General features: G+C 48.8%; 9 protein-coding genes across 9 annotated transcripts; 4 read left to right on the top strand and 5 right to left on the bottom strand.

The window, feature by feature from the left end:
• Window positions 1-570: 570 nt before the first annotated feature.
• COCSADRAFT_31962 (uncharacterized protein) lies at window positions 571-1,220 on the bottom strand. Its single transcript, XM_007695973.1, has one exon. It carries the CDS (start codon window positions 1,048-1,050, stop codon window positions 691-693), a length of 360 nt encoding a protein of 119 aa, XP_007694163.1. The 5' UTR covers window positions 1,051-1,220; the 3' UTR covers window positions 571-690.
• Window positions 1,221-1,815: 595 nt separating this feature from the next.
• COCSADRAFT_341067 (uncharacterized protein) lies at window positions 1,816-3,446 on the bottom strand (the record flags this gene model as incomplete). Its single annotated transcript, XM_007696418.1, has 1 exon — window positions 1,816-3,446. A coding segment is annotated over exon 1 (1,554 nt), but the record flags the coding sequence as incomplete, so codon positions are not given.
• Window positions 3,447-4,227: 781 nt separating this feature from the next.
• Window positions 4,228-5,191, bottom strand: COCSADRAFT_55729 (uncharacterized protein; the record flags this gene model as incomplete). The annotated part of the gene is made up of 4 exons (XM_007696217.1): window positions 4,228-4,577; window positions 4,641-4,900; window positions 4,955-5,048; window positions 5,104-5,191. Coding segments are annotated over 4 exons (792 nt in total), but the record flags the coding sequence as incomplete, so codon positions are not given.
• A 1,489-nt stretch (window positions 5,192-6,680) lies between these two features.
• Window positions 6,681-6,983, top strand: COCSADRAFT_155417 (uncharacterized protein; the record flags this gene model as incomplete). The annotated part of the gene is made up of 2 exons (XM_007696417.1): window positions 6,681-6,873; window positions 6,925-6,983. The coding sequence occupies 2 exons, from the start codon at window positions 6,681-6,683 to the stop codon at window positions 6,981-6,983; spliced, it is 252 nt and encodes an 83-aa protein (XP_007694607.1).
• A 142-nt stretch (window positions 6,984-7,125) lies between these two features.
• COCSADRAFT_341056 (uncharacterized protein) lies at window positions 7,126-8,072 on the top strand (the record flags this gene model as incomplete). The annotated part of the gene is made up of 1 exon (XM_007696416.1): window positions 7,126-8,072. A coding segment is annotated over exon 1 (799 nt), but the record flags the coding sequence as incomplete, so codon positions are not given.
• Window positions 8,073-9,407: 1,335 nt separating this feature from the next.
• On the top strand, window positions 9,408-10,425 carry COCSADRAFT_78313 (uncharacterized protein; the record flags this gene model as incomplete). Its single annotated transcript, XM_007696415.1, has 2 exons — window positions 9,408-9,471; window positions 9,560-10,425. The coding sequence occupies 2 exons, from the start codon at window positions 9,408-9,410 to the stop codon at window positions 10,423-10,425; spliced, it is 930 nt and encodes a 309-aa protein (XP_007694605.1).
• A 315-nt stretch (window positions 10,426-10,740) lies between these two features.
• COCSADRAFT_166205 (uncharacterized protein) lies at window positions 10,741-11,829 on the bottom strand (the record flags this gene model as incomplete). Its single annotated transcript, XM_007696414.1, has 4 exons — window positions 10,741-11,415; window positions 11,463-11,564; window positions 11,613-11,617; window positions 11,679-11,829. The coding sequence occupies 4 exons, from the start codon at window positions 11,827-11,829 to the stop codon at window positions 10,741-10,743; spliced, it is 933 nt and encodes a 310-aa protein (XP_007694604.1).
• A 254-nt stretch (window positions 11,830-12,083) lies between these two features.
• On the top strand, window positions 12,084-13,742 carry COCSADRAFT_166204 (uncharacterized protein; the record flags this gene model as incomplete). Its single annotated transcript, XM_007696413.1, has 2 exons — window positions 12,084-12,207; window positions 12,316-13,742. 2 exons carry the CDS (start codon window positions 12,084-12,086, stop codon window positions 13,740-13,742), a joined length of 1,551 nt encoding a protein of 516 aa, XP_007694603.1.
• Window positions 13,743-18,876: 5,134 nt separating this feature from the next.
• Window positions 18,877-20,280, bottom strand: COCSADRAFT_186172 (uncharacterized protein; the record flags this gene model as incomplete). The annotated part of the gene is made up of 4 exons (XM_007696412.1): window positions 20,189-20,280; window positions 19,733-19,995; window positions 19,633-19,701; window positions 18,877-19,472 (listed from the first exon to the last, which is right to left on the bottom strand). Exons 1-4 carry the CDS (start codon window positions 20,272-20,274, stop codon window positions 18,877-18,879), a joined length of 1,014 nt encoding a protein of 337 aa, XP_007694602.1. The 5' UTR covers window positions 20,275-20,280.
• Window positions 20,281-20,400: the final 120 nt, after the last annotated feature.

The following is a 20,400-nucleotide window of genomic DNA, read 5'->3' as shown; positions in this document are numbered from 1 at the left end:
TCTCTCTCTTTCTCACTTACGTGTTTTGGTCTTGATTTGCCCCTTTCAACAGAAAATATCCGTTACCGCAACCTCATCCCTGCACTAACATATTTTTCTAACTATGAATAAAACGTATCTCTGGATCGTTTTGGCGAACACAAATGCGGTCGTTTTCCAATTCTTTGGTGTGCAGAGTATGGTTGTTTTCCTTATTCACAACTGTACGTATATGTACTCTGATCAGTGATATAAGCCACGAGCATGACAAATAGCGACTATACAGAGCCATGTGACAAGTAAAATCTGAAGTTCAAACCATCACTTAATGGAGAGATTAGGTATGGCTATCGTGTGATTTTGTATGTAACTCATGACTTGAATTATTTGTATTTGCTTGGGCGTATGTCATACCAGATTTTTATCTTTTTTGGATATTCAAAGTGATAGAGGTAGAGAATGTAGATCATCAGTATAGGTAGCAGTCAAAGAAGGGGATGGAAATTTCAAGGAAGCTTTCTTCGTCATTCAACCTTCAGAACTTTGCTAGCTGTAGTGTTAGAAAGCGAGATGCAAGATTCCTTCTCAACAGGACGGTGGAAAATGTCTTGGATTCTTTTTTGTCTTTAATGGGTTATTTCTTTTTCTTTTCTCAGCTCTTGAACTGATGCGACCAAAGAGTATCTTGGCGTCGTGATGGTATATATTCTGTTACTGGGCCATGAAGCGTCTGCTATCCGTTTGTCTCTTGAGTGCCTCTATAGTTCCCTGCCCAGCTGACCGTATTGCCCATGAAAGCGGCGTCCGTCCGTCGTGGTCTTTTAGGTTTGCATCCGTGTCTGGCATTCGGAGTAGCACTTGAACTATGTCGTACGAATTTGACGATGCTGCCCATGAGAGAGGAGTCCTTCCATTGTTGTCTTGTGAGTTGACATTCACGTTGCTTGCCCCAAGTAGGCTCTTGACCATTTCGATATTTCCTGATGCTGCTGCCCATGAAAGAGGAGTCCGTCCGTGGCGGTCTTTTGAGTCGAGTTGGATGCTTGGTGCTTTGAGCAGTAGCTTAGCCATATCGTAACCAGTATTATATGTATAATTCGCCAACCTTGAAATTGGAGTTCTTCCGTGATTGTCCCTTATGTTAACTTCAATCTCAGCTTTCCTCAGTAATAGCTTTACCACAACCGCATCTCTTCTCACAAATACTGCTGCTAGTAGCGGTGATAACCCGTCCTTGTTCTTAAAATTCACATTAACTCCGCCTGCCTTGAGGAGAAGTTTGATGACTGGAAGCTCGCTTGCCAGAATTGCTGCCAGCAGCGGCGAATTTCCATCTTGATCTAATGAGCTGTTTTCATTCAAAATAATTTCCCGCACTAAAAACTCACATATGGGCTCTATTCTTTCATCCTTTGCTGCTGCTAAGTAAGAAAACGAGGTTCGCCCATCTCCATCTCTTATGTTAGAGTTGGCTTTGCCCATCTTTAGCAACAGCCTAATAATTGCTATCATGTCATCTAACTTGCCACTGTGGTCCTCCACCACAGCTGAATCCAACACTGTTTTTGTCGCCCATATCAGGAGCGTCGACCAGTTTTTGTCCCTTCTATTGACATCAATCCCATTCACTCGCAAGAGTAGCCCTACAATCGCTTGGTTGCCTGATTGTACTGCTACAGATAGTAGCGTCGATCCGTTTTTGTTCTCTGCATTAGCGTCGATACCATGTATTTTGGATAGTAGTCGAACTATTTCCACATGGCCTGCTCTTACTGCCACGAACAATGGCGTTAACCTGTTTTTGTCCTTTGCATTGGCGTCAATACCATGCATTGTTAGTAATAGTTCGACTATTTCCAAATGGCCTGCATCTGCTGCCACGAACAATGGTGTTGAGCCATTATCGTTTGGTAGGTTGACCTTCACTTTACTCGTTTCGAGTAAAAGCCTGACCACTGCCCTATGTCCATCTATTGCTGCCCACCACGTTGGCGTCCGCCCAAGTATGTCTCGAGGGTTGATATCGATGCCCGTGTGATTTAGTAACATCCGAACAATACTCTCGTTTCCACTACATGCAGCATGAGTAAGAGCTGTCTGCTTGTCCTTGTCTTTTTGATTCACTTCAATGTCTCCTCTTGTCAAAAGCAGCCATACATCATCCTCGCTCCCTGTTTTGACTGCCTCAAGCAACGACTTGCGACTTTTAGATTTTGTTTCTTTTCGCGATAACTGTCCAGGACCGATTGTCATAGGTGCATTGACCCTGGGCACTCCATAGAGTTGGCTTTTCGATCTCGATTTTACGCGCGATTTTTGAATGCATAATCTCCTAACTGGATACCGTGATGATATGAAATCCTCGAAATTTGTCTGCGCAAACTCATTGCTCTTGACCCTCTTCAATTGCTTCATTGTCAGATTCATATCCCTCACGTAGATGGAAATCCGCTCATCTCCACTTCCTTGTTCATGGCAATCGAGTTTTGCACAGCCAAGCTTGTCGTGACCAATACCCATAAACCTAACGTTAAGATGAACACCCTTACCACTCAATATGACTGGATCATAGGACCTGTCTAAGGTAACGCACTGTACAATGTTTCCGGATTTGCGAAATGAGGCTGGAGAAGTAGCTAAGCAACCACCACGATCATCGGTTGATCGCCACGCGAAAATACTATGATCGTCCGATATCTTCAAGATTTCCTCTTGGAGTCTGATGAAAGCATTTTCTCCTTCCCCATATATCAAAGGCATGTTGATGTTGAAGATGCCTAACAGACAATAGGCTATGTCTTCTATCCTCGTCGTTTTCCTCTCTGCAGCCCATGACATTCTCTGTGCAGCGCTGAAATGTTCAAGAGGCTCTGCTTGCGAGAGTACGTTGACTGGAATCTGGGTACGTTGGAATATTTGTTCTCGAAGGCCCGCTCTAGTGCCCAGGAGAAACCATTTCTCGTCGAAGAATATCATCTCCTCGGGGGCTAACAATTCCTGGAGCGTCCATCCTCTGGTAAACCATTTGCTTGTTGTGAAGCTATCCTTGGGACCTATATCAGCTAGGTACGCATAACATACGTCCGCTAACTGGTACCAGGAATACATTGAGTTTATTGCTTCCGAAAGCTCTGCGCTGCTTGTTTTGTCGATACAACACGTGTCGACCCAAAAGTATTGGAAGCCATCCTGAGCGGCTTGCTGTCCGCATCGTATGAGTTTACGGTAACCGATCTTCTCTTTACCTTTTCCATCGAGAAAATCTTGGTAAGTGACTTCTTCATTGGGAGGACCCCAGGTGTGCGAAAGAATGGCGTAGGGTGGGAGATTATCAGGCAACAGCTCGACAAGGCTGAGCTTGTCGCTGCCATGGATCTGCAGCAATCGCATGGGGATGTGTTCAGACGGCGATCCAAACAAAAATGAAATGATGCAATGGCAATAGTTTCAAGATGAGTCGCTGAAAGTATTGGCGATTGGACTATAGAGTATTGATGGAGAACGTCGGTGCAGGTTGCGTAAGACTCGCTGCCAAGATCTTCGCTACGTAAGTCACGGGGGCTGCATATTCAGCCTGATCAACCTGGCCAGAAGTATAGGGCTCTGCAAGTGCTGTAAGGCCAGATAATATTCCACGAGGTGTTAAGCTGGAATCTAGTGTGATCTTCGAACTTCATATTCTAATCGTAGCCTTTGAGAACAAGGCGATGCTGAGACGGCCATGCTCGACGAGAATACAGAAGTGCAACTTACACTCAAGATGACATTGTTATAGCTCAATAGAATCTCTTATCTCATCTTCGAGAAAAAAGGAGCTTAGGACAGTAGCAAGTCGACATATATCAGAACCAAGTTCAACAGGCTAACTCTTTCCAAACGATTCAAGCTGATGTTTGACAGCACCATGGATAGCCCTGCGGATTACAATGCCTGTTTGAATTCTCTTGTTGGTTCTTGGAGCTGATATCATGTTTTCTCCTTCGAAACATACTGCAGATATTATTGAGGTCAGGGTATGGCCCTTTCTCGCACTAGTACATTGAATATTAGTAGCGTTAGTAATCCAACCCCCATGGCTTACCGAATTCATAGAGAGAGTCCCGAATTTAGTTTTGGTTGGTTTTGGGGGCTGCAACTTCTAAATAGCGTCATATCAAACGTTGCATTTATGTTTTCTTGTATGAAGCAGTTGTGTTTCAGTTAAACAGGCTGAATCTAAGAACAATCCTCCAAGCTCCCGCGCACCTGCAAAATCCCCCCAATGGTCAGTCGTTCCCGAATGCCGTGGAGCTGCAAGCCCTCGAAAAGGAAATTGTTGATATTCGCACCAACTGGCCTCTTCTGCAAGCCCCAGTGTGTCTCGCCCAGAGTAGTAGGAGCCTTTCCAGATATGTTGTTTGCCAACAAGGGCGTCACTATCTTCAACCCATCTTCTCCAGTCGAATAAGCAATTTGCATCTGGTTGTCGTCAAAGTCAAGGTACAGCCCAAAGTTGTGCCAGATGTCTGGAGTGAAGGGCGCCATGAAGTATGTTTGGACTTTCTTGGCCCATTTCCAGCCTTGGAGATAGATGACGCTGCCGGTCTTCAACATCGACTCTGTAACATCGGGGTGAATGAATCCAATGTTCTCGCCATATGCTGCCAGGTCGTCACCTCCACCCGTTCCATTCGGTCCACGAAGAGTTTCCTGCATGGGTAATCCGACCTTGAGAGACCAAAAATCTGCCTGGAAGTCCTGGGCTTCATGGAAAGCGAGAAGATATTCGTGTGAGAGATTCAGAGCATATGGTGAAGTTCGCATAGAGAAAAGCCAAGTGACTTTGCCAGAGACAGTCTGGTTTTTACCATTGACGAGTAGCTCCGCTCGACGGAGTGCGGTCTCACGGCCTTCAGACGACGATGCGAAGACGGACCGGTCACTATAGACACATTGTCAGGCTGTAATCAGGATAGTATATAGCGAGGTGATTTACGTTATCTCTACCTCGATGGGTTTTGTTCCAGCTACTTGATCAAAGATCGATGGCTCTACGTCGGGAAACGATATCACTTCCCTCCATGTCTGGTCTAAGGGAGTTGAACATGTTAGTGGGCACAGACCATAATAGCTCAGATATCTTACTCTGTCCTAGAACATGTTTGGGGTTGAAAGGACTCTGCACAGTTTCGAATGTGTCTCTGGTGAAATTCTGGGGAATTCGGCCGTCAAAAGTCAAGGGGCAGCTTAGGGTGTCGAGCGGAAGGGACAAGGCATAAGGAAGCCCAATCAGAAGCCCTGCGAAAGAGGAATGGATAAGTTTCATCTTAGAGATATATACTCGTGGTTAAAGTCGAGCCAACAGAAAATGGAATAGGAAGCTTGGAATACGATAGAATTCATATGCTTCCATATTGTTAAATATGCATGAGAGTCGGGCCTAGTATTGTTTTGTTGAACTTGCGTCCCTTGAAGTGACGGGAATGATGCAGGGATGCCAATTTCCATTTCGGTCCGACGGCTCGCTCGCCAGAGTGGCCCTAGTTTGCCGATGTTTCATGGAACAATGCATGCACAAACAATCCCCGTGTAGACTGATGTTACGGATATTGAAGGTGCACTTCGTCTTGCACGATGCTGGAGGGCTCGTTGACTGTTCGAGGAAGGTTTGCAACAAGTTCTGCTCGCACTATTCTAATGCATCTACTAATACATACAAGTTCGACATGCTCCACACCCTGCAACATGTTTGTCAGCAGCCAGTGTCGTCGATGGACTCACTAGATATGCACATCATCGCCCTGCATCTCGGCAGCGCTACTAGCAAGAGATTCAAGCTGTCCATAATCATCGCAGCATTAATTAGCTCCAACGACGTGTTCTAGTGGGAGAAGAATGCTACTGTGCCTTCTCATCAGACATATCGCCTACACGATGTACAACACCCTCGTCAGCGCTATTTTCATTGTTTTGACCTCACCTTAATAACCAAAAGTCTAGAATGTGTGTGACTTTATACTCTAATCACAGCCTATGAGCAAGGCAAAGCTGAGCCCATAACGTTAAGACTGCTATGCTCAATGGATGTTTGGGAAGTTAGATCAATCATTCCAAATGCAAATTGCAGAAGCCCTCTTGAAGTTTAGGGGATAACATTCAAGGGATGATTGCGCAAAGATTACTGAAATGAAGACACTTTGAGTTCATAGAGGTGGTTAGCTAGAGCGGCTATCAACCTATTACTGACAGACGAACTCTATTGGGCTTAACAGGCCTACTACGTATTGCGCCTTGTTACATCCGCAGAGAAGAACGCTAGTGCGATTACCAATGGGTAACATGCAATACAGTGCCTAGCTCCAATAGATACAAGCCGACTAGTCTCAGCGAGTCCTAAAAAAAACACTTCCTTCATCTATACTTTTAAGATTGTGCACAACAATGGTCGACGTTTCATAGGAACTTCTAGATGTAAGCTTTGGTTGCGAGGGAAGAAAGATCAGTCCTTTAGGTTCAGAACCTATAGTATAATACTTTCAGTTAGTGCAGATGAAATACTCAGCGCTATCGACCTGTCGATACTACTTCTCTTTTACCCACTGAATGTGGGTGGTAGACTAGCGTCAACCAGAATTAGCTCCTTCCCAAATAAATCACAGTCTTACCTAGTTACCTCCAGGCCTATATTCTACGTCACGCAAACATGAAATAATCTCGCCAGCATGAACACCAATAGCACGACTGGCCTGCTCAATAGGCGCGCTAAAAACGCTGTTGCGCCTCAGTCCGTTGTCAAAGACCAAAATAATAGCTACATTGTCGCGCATAGTGAGGAAGATGATCCGAGCATTTACAAGCCGCGACCACAACTGCCGCACCCGAACGTTCACATGCGAGATATGGCGAGTCTGATAAGTAAGGGAAAAGCTTATAGAAGCTTTACTATGGGGTGCTAACAAAGACTAGAGGAGCTCGAAGATGGCATCATCGATGTTGATCCGGAATACCAGCGGGAAGTTGTTTGAACAGGCAAGGATAATACGAGTTGACTGCTGTCCCGATTCTGCTAACTCTATTCAGCGGATCGCATGATTGGCTTGATAAATTCATTAATGGGTAATTTATAACTATTCCGTACTCTTTCCATTCAGTCTGGCTAACCGTGCAGAAAACTACTACATCCCTCCGATTATTCTGAACAAAAAGACAGATCGTATCCCAAGCACTAGACGAACGCGTGCCACCTTTGTGTGTGTCGATGGAAAGCAGCGTCTGTGTTCTGTGAGAGCTTTTGCGAAAGGAATGATTCCTTGTCATGATCACCAGGGAGAGAAATGGTAAGTTTCTTAAGATCTGTCACTACTTAGACATACTTACCAATATTGCAAGGTGGTTTTGCGAGGCTCCAGGTACTAAGCGCAAACGCTTACTCCCGCTAGAGACCCAGAAGCTCTTTCTAGAAAAAGACTTTGTTACCTTCCAGTTCTCAGAGTTGACCCAGGAGCAAGAGGAGGATCTATTTGCCAGAGTTCAGATGGGTGTCCAACTTAGTGCCGCCGAGAAAATACAAGCAAAATCGGGGCCATGGCAGGAACTAGCCAAGCTCTTTGTACAAGACTTCCCCGCCATCTACGACTTGATGAAAGACCGGAGTCGCGCGAAGGATTTCCAGATCACCATGGCCTGTTTTAGTCAGATTATTGAAGTCAGAAACTCACGTACAACAAACGGAAGCGAAATTCCAGTCTTCAAAGCAGCCTACAATGCAGTCCCTAAACTGCTAGATAATGCGGAAGCGGCCAATGATGCTACGAAATCTCACCTTGCAGCCGTCTGGAAAACTTTTAGCGAACTTGCAGAACTGGATCCTGATATCTTCACTAACGCGAATAAATATCTGCACAGTGTTCAAACTTTTGCATCTGTAGAAATGATTGGTGTAGCTGTCCTGATTTCCGTGTACTTGGAAATGGGTCACGGAGTTCTTTTAAGGGATATCAGAATATTCCGGGAAATGCTTCGCGAGTCCTTCTCAGATCTCCGCCTTAATCACCAGGTCTGGAAATTCATGTGGGAAATCATTGACGGCTTGCAAGCGATTCGCGGGGGTGTTGAAAAAGACATCACAAAAAAACCGCCCGCATCTACAGTGTTGGGTTCGGCGCCAGATATTCAGTCGTCCATCTCGGCGAAAGTCTTACCAGACGGTTTCAAGAAGAGGGTTGCGCCTGAAACCCTCTCAAAGGCTACATCGTCGCCACAAAAGACGGCTGTTGAAGCCGAATCTTCAAAAGTGCAGCCAGTGAAACGACGTCGCAAGGGCTCGAAGCCAGCAGATGCGACCGTTTTAAAGAATCTTCCAAGTAACAATGTCGTCTCGCAAACAATGGGGAGTGTTCCACTTTACCCATCTCGCATGACTCCAGCGCGTTCCAAAAGCCACGGTGCTCTTACACATGGTCATACCGAGGAAGAGATGAAGGGCATCATTGTACCTGCGTCTCCACAGTTGCCTGTTACAGTTGATCTTGATGCACCAGCGTCAACACGACGAGTAGATCCTTCATCTCTGGGCTCATCTGCTCCCCGGGTATGACTAAAACCCAATACCAAAAGACGCTTACCTGTCTCTCGCCTGACGAAAGAACAAATGAGTGAAGCGATTGACCTCACTGGCGACGCGTAATGAAGAGACACAGTTCATATTCATAATACCAGGATCAGACAACAAAGGTGGACCGGAGGCGGGGAACGGCATTCTTCTGAGCTTGACTAGAGGTGGGGGCTATCTTGGGAGCAGAGATGATGTGTTATTGAGGTATGGCAATTTATGATATAATCTGTATCCATGCTCTGGGACCGAACCCAAATGCTATATGATTTTAAGATTGAACAGTACCTCGTATTCTCGAAGCAACAACATCCCCTTTTATACGTAGTAATGGATGTACCGGAGCATTGTCCAGAACGCCTGCATGCATATATGTCAGCAGCGTGGTAAGCACTAATTGGGGCAAGCCATTCTCTCACAACTTCCGAGTAGACTGCATCAACTCTCGTCGGCATGGCCTTTGTACGGCTTTGCATGGGAATTGCAACACAATGGTAGGCGCGTTGCGCTGTCGAGGCCCTGCGCACCGAGACAGGGTCCCGAATAGTACGACGTCATTGCACACCCTCAACCTCGGCATGTCGCAGACCCATTGGAGATGAGACGTACTCCTACCATGTGCCTACGACGAGTAGACTGGGTCAGGGAATAGCGTAAGAAGACCGAGATTCTAAGGATAAGCCCATTGTAGCGGTGACAGTCGGCGTCTCGGATATACTGGAGCCAGCAGATCAACGCCTTCGCGGTCTTACTGCGGGAAACACATCTACACCACTCCAAGGCCATATTGACACAGCTTCTTCACGCGATACCCACATACCCTTCACAAAGCATCACCATGGGTTTTAATCCCGCGACCGACATTGGCAGTCTAGAGGGCAAAGTCATCCTGGTGACTGGTGGTACGTACCCATACATGGTTCCTTCTTCACAGCCGCTTCCAGCAACACCAATATCTCAACCTCAACAAGCCTAACGCGTCCACAACAGGCAATGCTGGCCTAGGCAAGCAAACAATTGCATATCTTGCCGCCCACAACCCCGCACGCATCTATCTCACCTCCCGCAGCGAGTCCAAAGCCCACGATGCCATTGCTTCGATCAAATCCTCGGTCCCCAACGCCTGCGACATTGAGTACCTCTCCCTTGACCTGACATCCTTCGCGTCCATCGCCGAAGCAGCCTCTGCATTCAAGAGCCGCGAGTCGCGTCTCGACATCCTGATCAACAACGCGGGTATCATGGCGACCCCGTACAGCACGACGAAAGAGGGCTACGAGATCCAGTTTGGCACAAACCACATGGGTCACGCGCTGCTCACCAAGCTGCTGCTCCCCACAATGCTTGAAACGGCTAAGCTGCCAGGCGCCGACGTGCGCATCATCAGTCTGAGCAGCTACGGGCACGTCATGCCTGTTTCCCAGGGCATTATCTTCGACCAGGCTGCGCTGGAACAGCAGAGCACTTTCAGCCGCTATGGCTCGTCGAAGCTCGCGAACCTGATCTATGCTAAGTCCCTCGCTGAACACTACCCCCAGATCACGTCTGTGTCGCTACATCCCGGAGTGATTATGACGGATCTGTTTAACACGCTGCGCACCAATATCTTTTTGAAGCTTGGGCTGTGGGTGTACGCGTTGATAGGGTTGGTTCTGCCGGGTCACTTTAGAGGGCCAGAGGGCGGAGCGCTGAATACCACGTGGTGTGCGACGGTGCCCAAGGAGGAGCTAGAGAATGGGGCGTATTATATGCCGGTTGGGAAGAAGGATGGTGGTAGTAAGTATGCAAGGGATGAGGGGCTAAGGAAGAAGTTGTGGGAGTATACAGAGGAGGAGTTGGCGAAGCATGGGTATTGAAAGAGTGAGATGTAAAAGTACACAGTCATCGCAATGGGCTGTGGATAGATGGCTGTCGGGTGGACTTGAACGAATGCACTTCTGTTTTTATGCCAATGTTTTCTCAATCTGCCCGCGAGCTCCACCAAGAATGCATTACCAGTTGTGTATCGGTACCCCCCTTCTATGTGCTGGAGACCTGCCTCTATATACAAGTAACAGTACTGCGCTGCAAGAATGCTGTTCGCGCCAAACGCCCGCCCATGTGGTATCGTGAACCTGTCTATACCTCAACCTCGCCTCTCTTGTAAGCTCCTTTTTCTTCACATCTTCCTTCTAATCCACCCTCTTGAGCTGGCGATAGATCTTCTTATGTTGTTCCAGAAATAGAAACGTGAGTACAGTATGCGGTCCGACGCGAATAAAACTTGGTACCCAGCCCTTGAACATCCAGCGGAACCCCTCTGCCCTCATGGTATCAGAGACTGTCTTGACCAGCCCCGCATTATCGCTTGAACTCATGACTTTGGTCTTGATAACGTCTACTGGCGAACAGATTGTGGTAGCGACAAAACCTGCAAGAAAAGATGCGGTGAAATGCGTGGTGAGATTGTCCTGGAGAGGCGTGTAGTTCAACAAGACACGCTTGAATCCATCGTAGGTCGCCAGTTGGCCAACAGTCATGAGCACAGCTCTCGAGGAGTTGGGCCAAACGCCTTTCCACAGGCTAGCTACGCCTTCTTCTCGCGACATGCGTATTATACCGTCAATCGCATTCTTGTAGCCTCGCCTCTTCTCTTTCGGTAGCGCGGCATCGTGTTGCATGCGCACGTTCAAGATGTCTCCTGGATTTCCAGCAAAACCACCAAGAAAGCCTGATACCGAAGCCATACCAACCAGTGTAAGGAACGAAGGTCTCTTTTCGGTCGTTGTCATGCGGGCTTTTAGCGACTCATACACGCCGAAGCGTGTCATGCTATATGTGCCTTGACGGAGCTGCGCCGCAGATATCTATAGTTGATCAGACATTGTCGTTGAGGCTGAGTGGGAAGACGTACTCCCTTGTACAGACCCAGTACGCCATCAGTCTTCATGACATGAGAAAACATTTGCATCATATTTAATCGTACGCCATGAGTCGCCTGTGTTTGTAGTCGGACCTAAAATTGTGAGTATACAACAGGCGCATGCGACTCCATAAGTTATACCTTTACTATTCCAATTATCAGCCAGGAATCCCACATGTTGTACAAAAGAAGATCGCAAAGACTTACCAAGATCCAGCGGGTGGGTAAAGAAAGTCGCAAGACAGCTTGCGCTGCCGCCGAACCAGAAAGGATAATGAATCGGCGTTTTCTTGACAGGCTTTACATCTTCACTTTTGCGCAGTTCGGGCAAAGTCACCCTCTTCGCGGCTTGGGCCATGTTGAATGCGAGACACTGCGCAGCAGCGGCATGTGAAGCTGGTCAGGGGTGGGTGTAGTAGAGCGGACAAAGCCGTACCGCAGCCTTATAACAAAGATTTGCTCGTGAAAGTTCGGTGGTTGTTAAGGGACCGAGAAATCAGCATGCGGACGTCATCCCTGCATTCGGATTTAAGCCCGGAGCTGGCTTGGCTTGGCGTCGCGTACGGTTTTGCGGGCTGCACGATTAAACAAGACAATTGCTATACTGCAAAAATGCGAATAACTTTATGCTCGGCTGTGGCATGTCGCCAGCTATATTCAGGGGCGGCGTTGCGGATATGGAGACCTCAATTGGCGTCTCGACTTACGCTGCGCAATGTGAGATTCAACTCTTCAGGTATGTTGCTATCATGTGACGAATTGTTCTTAGTATAGGCTATTGTACTATACGCATGCATGCACAACATTATCGATATAAATTGAACGCCTTTCTAAAACCTGCCAGAAGAATTGCCTAAAGAGATTAAGATAGAAGGGAAAACATACAAGACTGATGAGTGGATGAACACACCTTCGTCAATTCTCACTGCGATACCCCGACGCCTACATCTTCAACCAGACCATCCTCTCACCATCACACGGAAGTTGATTGAGTCTCGGTTTCCTGGATATAAGACACACAACAACCTCTTTCCTATTGTTACCACGGGGCAAAATTTCGACTCGCTTGGCTTTCCACTGGATCACATTGGGCGAAGTAGAACAGACACGTACTACCTGAACAAAGAAACTGTACTACGGACACACACTTCTGCTCACCAAGCCGACACATTCCGCAATAACGAAAGCGAAGGATACCTCATCAGCGCAGATGTTTACAGGCGAGATGCCATTGATCGAAGTCACTATCCTGTCTTCCATCAGATGGAAGGAGCGCGGACATGGGATCGACAGCAAGGTGAGAAGGAAGGCAAGAATCTTGCCGATATAATCTGGGAAGATGTAGAAAAGATACCCAAGCACGACATTGCTGTTGAAGATCCAAATCCTACTTACCATGCGGAACGCAACCCACTGCAGGCAGGCCACTCACCGGAAGAAGTCGAGGCCATAGCCGCACATCTCAAACGCAGTCTCGAGGACATGGTGGTGACTATCTTCAACGCCGCAAAATCCGCTTCAGATGCGGAGACTTCTGGCGAGCCGCTCAAGGTGCGCTGGGTAGAAGCCTACTTTCCTTTTACCTCGCCATCATGGGAACTAGAAGTCTTCTGGCAGGGCGACTGGCTCGAAGTGCTGGGTTGCGGTATTGTCTCTCAACCTATTCTAAACAACGCCTCTGTGCCCAACCGCATAGGATGGGCGTTCGGACTAGGTCTCGAGCGTATCGCCATGCTTCTCTACTCTATTCCCGACATTCGCCTATTCTGGTCAAAGGACGAGCGCTTCCTGTCGCAGTTCAGCGAGCAGAAATCCATCACCCCATTCGTCCCCTTTAGCAAGTACCCGGAATGTTTCAAAGATGTTAGTTTCTGGTTGAGAAGCAGTTCAAGCGCTGCTGGAGGTGCTGCAGCTACGCACCCGCCTACATCAGCAGCAGCAGCATCACCAAGTCAGGTTGTATCACCCGAATCGCCCTCTGGCGCTTCGCCCCCTGGCACACCCATTGCGTCCGCGACCCCTGTTCCAACATCAACCCCTTCGTTCCACGAAAACGACGTCATGGAAATCGCACGCGAAGTCTGTGGCGATCTCGTCGAAGACGTCCGTCTGGTAGATGCGTTTGTGCACCCCAAGACAGGGCGCAGGAGCATGTGCTACCGCATCAACTACCGCAGCTTGGAGCGCACACTTACCAATAAGGAAACAAACGAACTGCACGAGCAACTGAGGGCTACGCTTGTCGCGCGCTTAGGCGTCGATCTTAGATAGGGGCAGCAGAAAAGACGGCCTTGGAAACACTGGACGGGTGAATTCGTGTTTGACTAGGTGTAACATGTGGTGTAGTTCAGCAAAGTCCTCTCTCCCCTTGCTTTCTTTTCCAAAGAAAACGGGTCACAAATGCTTCTATGGAACAAAGTTCCTGAATCTCAGATCTTTTTATAACTCCAAAAGTAATAGCAAAGGAAAAATATAGTTGTGGGTACAACCGTTGAGAATGTGGCTGCCATGTGGCAAGTGGGCATGGCACTGTTCCTGACTATCTCTCTCCAAAAAAAAAGGATGGTACACAAAAACATCAAAGTGATCGTAGCGATGCTGATCTGTGACACCAGAAGGGAAAAAGGCAAAATGTGTCCAGCATCCCCTCCCCCGGAAACAACGAGAAAAAGAAAAGATAAGAAAGTTCGACTTAGCTCTTGGCGAACCTTGCATCATACATACTACACCTTACTGGTAAATTCCCTACTCGGCAGTCGAAAAAATGCGGCGTTCGGCTCTTATCCGTAACTCACACGAGGACGTACCCGTACCGGTAGTCGTAGTAGCCCCTCCAACCCCGCATGCCCACCCAACCACACCAAAAATTCCCCAACACCCAAAAAAAATACAGGACACTCCTTGCACACGTATCCAGCGCTTCCTCTTTCCCCCTCCCTCAACATACCAGGTAAACCCCCGGACAAAAACCCACCTCGGCGCCTACAACCATCACGATCACCACTATCTCCAACCCTCCCCCACATTCCCCTACGCAAGCCAAGTAGGTACACACGGGGAAGACTAAAACACAACAACATCCCTAAGCCACCCGTTCCCCCCTTCCCGCTCCACAAAAAAGCAAACCGCATTTTGCCTACTTTTACCTTAACTTAGCTCTAACACGCACATACCGACTTCTGAAACACGCATCCTGCAGCTTTCGCACGTGGGAAAAAAAAAATTCCTGCGCGTGTGCGCTCAGAGTGGTACTCTATGCTAAACATATGCAAGCACGGGCGTTTGAGCAAAACGTGGATTGTACGGGACGCGGCTAAGGTCGGCGACTTGGGTGAGCGGGGGGGAAGGGGGGGACATTGGCGCAGCGTGGATTATGTAGGTGGTATATAGGTGTAAGGGGGGGTTTTTTTTTGTGAGCTCGGGTTGGCTGGTTGGAGAAAAAAGGTGAAGGGGGGGGGGAAGGTGAGAGGTCTGTTTGTGCGGTTGCGGACCCCGCAGTTTTGCCCAGCGTTGCCCAGCTCGCTCAGCGTTAGGGTGGGGCGGGGGTTTTTCTTTTGTTTGGGAAGGAGGGGGTAGGGGGAATACAGCAGTAAGGCGAAGGGCTTGGTTTCGGTATATGCATATGTCAATTTAGCCTTGTTGTGGGTTGATAAGTGTCTCGTCAGTATGTATGTACAACGGCGAATTAGTATGCGTGACGTGCTTATCGTGCATCATCTATCTTCGCCTACTGTTACATAAGTGCACCGATGCTACTTCCTTGTATTTAGGCAAGGTGAAGAGGTAAAAGAGATGGATAGAGAGATAAAACAGGTATTTTGCGTGTTGCGCATACATGCAAGCTACACACTTACTAATTAGCCTGGACGGACACGCCCGGTGTCGCCGCCGCCGTCGCCGCCAGAAAAATAAAACACCTTGCCAATTCGTCCGGTAATGTGGCTATGGTGGTCTGGCGTGCGCATGTGGCGGCATACTTACATACTTACTACACGATAGCTAGTGCAATGGTGCGCGTTGACCTACCGGTGTGTTATGTCGAACCAACAAGACAAGTAATTAGTGCAGACATATACCCAATCTTAAGTCACGCTTTGCAAGAATAAATATGACGGGCCCAACCTAGTTTTAAATTTAGCTACCGCATCATTTTTTATCGCAATTAGGTTTTTGCAAGAAGAGCAAGTGGACACAAAACAGTCTGACAGGCCCTTTTCTTTTCCACCTTTTATTTTTATTTTGGCTGAGGCTGAAAAAGTGCAAATTATTGGGGGAGAAGCGATTGCTTCTAGCTTGACAGCTGGAGAATTTTGACTGCCGCGAAAGTTTCTTCTATCAGACATGTGTAGGCTTGCTATTACTATATGATGTAAGATATTTGTTTCTCTTCGGAAGGACCTGCTGTTTGCTTAGGGATGAAGTATTCTACATATGCCAAAAAGTTTTCAATCACTTGGTATCTAGGCATGAGCTATAGGGAAAGAGAAAGCAGAACATGCGAACGCCTAATTAGGTATGTCCTTCATTTATTTGGTTCATATACTTAGATGAATGAGGCTCATAATGCAGCTTTGAGGTCTGGGCGAACAGGGTGTTCCCGGTTCGAGATCTTGGAACTCCATGGCAGACCGGCGCGTTCCAGCGCATTTTTGTGCGGCCTTGAATAGTTTGTTATTTTGAAAGGGATAAGGCCGCGGGCCCGGTGGGTCTTAGCTCTTCGGTCCGTTTCTACAAAATGAATCCGTCAGTAGTGCAATTTCAATTCTTTGCACTGTCTTGGGAGTAGAGTAAGACGGGCTTTGCGTTCGTATATCGGTAATTCTAGTTATTCCAATCTACCATTATGCTGGCAGCATCTCCGTATTTACAAGTTGGCGACTACCATCGAGCATGTAAGGTAGTTGCCTCACCATGTGGTCCAAATGTTAGTTGCATATGCAAGGGTCTCCTTGTGACAACCAATACTAAGGCCGAGTGGGATTGATTGAACACAGCAAGGCCAAACTTTTTGAAAATTGGAGTCAGCTCAGGGACAGACAATCACGTGCTTCCGAAGAGTAAGTATCGTGTAAGCACGGGAACCAAAGCATGTCCGGGTATGAACACGGTTCCATGGTTTGATTCTGTACAATATTAACCCGTGTGATTGATTGGCGCTAGTGTCAAAAGGACTGAATTCCTGCAGCTGGATCCTCGATGCAAGGTCGCGACATGACCATATACATGCGGTGCGGATGCGACACTTGGGCTTGCTGTGTGGGGAAAATGAAGGAGTGTGAGCCGTGTGTATCCGGCGATGGGACGGTTGGAGTTAGGAGGTTAGAGATTGAAATAAAGGTACCTGATGGGATAAGCGATAAGCGATAAGCCGCACCCAGTGTGTTACAGCCTGCGATTAGCTTACACACAGCTCCTTCTCATGCTGGTGAAAACTGCAATCTGCAGATACGATAGATTGGCGGGTGAAGGATTTGGGATATTCTAAGCGCCACGCCGGCTCCCGTTGACATGGTGGGTATGATGGCTGGCTGACCACGTGGAGTGGATGCCTTGAAACCTATTGCGGGATCTAGAATCGCAGCTGGATAACGTCCCCTCAGCTGAATCTGTGTCAGACCTAGCAAACAATTTACATTGTGTGTTGCTGGTAACAATCATGTGACCGGAGCCCAGCAATGGTGGTCAACGGAGGGCCAGAGTCCGATTTTGCCGGATAGATGCAATATTCGATGTGAAGCTACGTCTTGCTCGTTACAGAATCATTATCACAGCAGCAGAGGATGTCGGGCCGACGTGATGAGGCAGAAGATGTCTTGGCAGACATATGGGAGAGGCGGTGAGCCCAACGGTTTGTAGTAACAGAGGTTGGGTCTCGCTGCAGTCGTAACCTTGCATCCGTACATACATATGTACATAGGCGTGCAAAATCTAGTGACAACGAAACCAGATCAACAGTGCCCCTGCAGCTTCAAAGTGAGGGGTAAGAGAGTGCAATGCCCAAAGGGCTTAGCTCCGACTCATGTGTTCTCTGTGCACTATGATATAGTCAACTGTCATATGTATACTCCGAGTGGGCCAACGTTGGTCGACGTGACCTTGAAAATGAATGTAGTCGGCCGGCTTGACATCGCAGATCGTTTCTAGAGTCGATAGCGAGTTGTGGCAAGTGGAAAGGATGAGCGTTATAGCAACACGTGTGTGGGTACCTGGCACTGCGGGCAGGTTATCCCACGAGGTCGGCTAATAAACCGTGGTTTGTTGTGGTTCAACACACTCAAAGTCGCATGGTCATACTATCATGACACCCTTATAATCAGGTTTGCGTCGTAGTGTTTCATGGCCATGCAATTCCATTATCAGACCGGTGCATGTAGGTGCGCATGTTCTGTTTAATCACTAAGAACCCTTTTTTTCCTCAATGGGTGCAATGCGCTGTGCTTGTGGAGGAGTAGAGAGATGTACATAGTCTCCATGGGCGCAGATGTAAGTCTATGTGACGACAATCAGCAATCAGGCGGCAGTCGAACAGGAAATGATGCTTGGCGTGATGGTCGAGCTGTTTGCACATGACGAAAGCTGTTCCTTTGCTGCGAACGCACTGAGTGTGGTGAGATGCAGGCTCGGCTCAGAAGAGTCAAGAGAGGGTGGGATGAAACCCAGATGTCGTTTTGTCGGGGAAGACGACCCGGCCTATGTGGAAGCAGCAAGACGAACCGCGTACTGATTTGCTTTTGACAAGGAACAGGAAAAGCACTAGCTGAATTGGACGGACATCGGATGATGTCGACTTTGCGCAAAATATTTGTGGGATCTCGTGCCGCAATCCTTTGGTCAATTGGATGCGTCGCGCATTGCTTGGCGTGACCGTCGAGGATGCTTTGCATGTGTGCAGACGGGACGCGGGAATTAGCAAGTGAAGCTGTAGGTATAGGTCCAGCACATATGGACGTGACGACGCTTTGTCTTTGAAGATGATGATGAGTGATTTGATTGTTGCATTGTAAGTCACATGTGGGCAAGTGCGAGTGCATAATGTTTCGTGGGGGTTGCTGATGCCCGGCCACACAGTGTTGGTTTTGCAGCCACCGCACGAGCTAGCGAGCGTGGTAGGCCGGAGACAGAGCAGAGTTGGAGTAGGTATTTGCTTGGCCCATGACGAAAATGGGCCCACTGATAGAGAAGACTCAAGTGGGCAAGTATGTACATACATACGTAGTGTACTACACCTATAGTACATGAGTGCAAATCAAGGCGGGCAGGAGATTTGGGCGGGGGCATGTGCGGGCCGGATGTGCAGAGCACACAAGCAAGGCAGGTTCCTGTTTTGTAGAGTATGTACGTATGTACATGTGTAGAGCATGCAACAAAAAGATGGCTAGGCATGGGTGGTGGCATGGCGCAAAGTTTAGAGATGGCGGAACCAGTGTCGAGGGTCCACATAAGGCTTGGCTGCTGGCGACCCCCCATGCAGCCGTTCAGCGGAGTCGGCAAGCCACAGGCCGGGGCTTGATTGGGAAGGGAAGTGGCCATGAGCAGACGCAAAGGGGGTAGCGGGGGCTGGTGACGAGAGAGGCCTGCAGGAGGATGTGAAGCCAGCTTGTAGTATAGGTGGGAACTGATCGTCTTTACCGGCCGCGAGTCGGGTACGGACAAGCGATGGTCGAGTTACTGTATACGTGATGGTACAGCGTGCAGACAAAAGGGCGGTTTGATGAGGGTGTGCCGGTCGAGTAGAATAGGCAGGCTCGCTTGGAGATGAGAGTGGAGGAGTATCGTGGATATTGTTATTAGCCATGGCCATGGTGTGAACATGACTGCTAAGTACATTGATACGAGCAGGAGCAGGAGCAGGAGCAGGAGCAGGAGTAGCAGCAGCAGCAGCAGCAGCAGCAAGAGACATGGCAATCGTACGTGGATGGTGGAGGCGGAGGTGGTGCAGCAGCATCAGTCGCACGTGAGGAGGTGTGTGTGGCTCGCCGTTGCATACACGACGACGGCATGCTGCATGTGGGGTTGGTTGCCCTCACCCTCGAGCAGCGCCCAAGAGACTAAAGGATGGATGGATGGATGGATGGATGGAGGATGCCGTGCAGGTGGCCGCGCCGACGGGCTCGGGGCTCCAGCTCTCATCAGCTTCGAGGAGCGGGCAGTGTGGACTTACGACGGGCGGCGATAAGCTTTGCGCGCAGTCTAGAAAATTCGTGTGTAGTCTTGACGAGTCGAGTCGAGTCTTGTCGAGTCGTGCTTGTGCCTGGGTATACCTGGGTATGCCGCAATGCCCCCGTCGAGGTGCCGGCTGGGATTGCCACGAGGCCCCGATTCCGCGTCCAATAGACATGGCCTGTCTGGGCTTGCTAAGCGTGCTAAACGTTCGCTTCCCACGCCTGCCTCGTCGTTCCTGACGCGCGCACCATTGGCACCATTGCTCCTTCTTCCCCCCCCCAGCTCGCTGCCTCCAACGCTCCTGCTGCTGCTGCGCGCGACCAGAGGGAAGGGGCCAACCCACAGGGAGGGAAGGGGCGTCCTAGAACGGGTGTGCCCAGGACGGCCACTCGCCCACACACACACACACATTCACATTCACACACACACTCACGCACATGTACATGCACACATACACACACACACACACACACACACACACACACACACACACGCCTCCATATGCCCAATTCATCCATCCATCCATCCATTCATCTCTCCTCCCATACACTCACCCACCCACCCACGCCAACTGACACACGACCACCGTCCAGCGCAGCACAGGGCACATGTTTTCCTTCTTTCCCGACTCCAAGACCATCGCAGCATCACTCGCCTGCCCATGGCCCATGACCTGGCCTCCTCGGCATATTGTCGTCAGAGCCACTAGGTCGGTCGCCGCCAGCTGCCTCAGCCTGTTTGCACCACGTCGGCCGGCTTTCATGCC

This window comes from Bipolaris sorokiniana, assembly GCF_000338995.1.
Source record: "Bipolaris sorokiniana ND90Pr unplaced genomic scaffold COCSAscaffold_1, whole genome shotgun sequence".
NCBI classification, from domain to species: domain Eukaryota; kingdom Fungi; phylum Ascomycota; class Dothideomycetes; order Pleosporales; family Pleosporaceae; genus Bipolaris; species Bipolaris sorokiniana.
The sequence above is the reverse complement of the archived record's forward strand: the minus strand, read 5'-3'. Positions and strand labels throughout refer to the sequence as shown.

Coding starts and splice junctions, on each gene's coding strand:
- COCSADRAFT_31962 (XM_007695973.1), bottom strand. CDS start 1,050: ATGGCTAAGCTACTGCTCAAAGCACCAAGCATCCAACTCGACTCAAAA.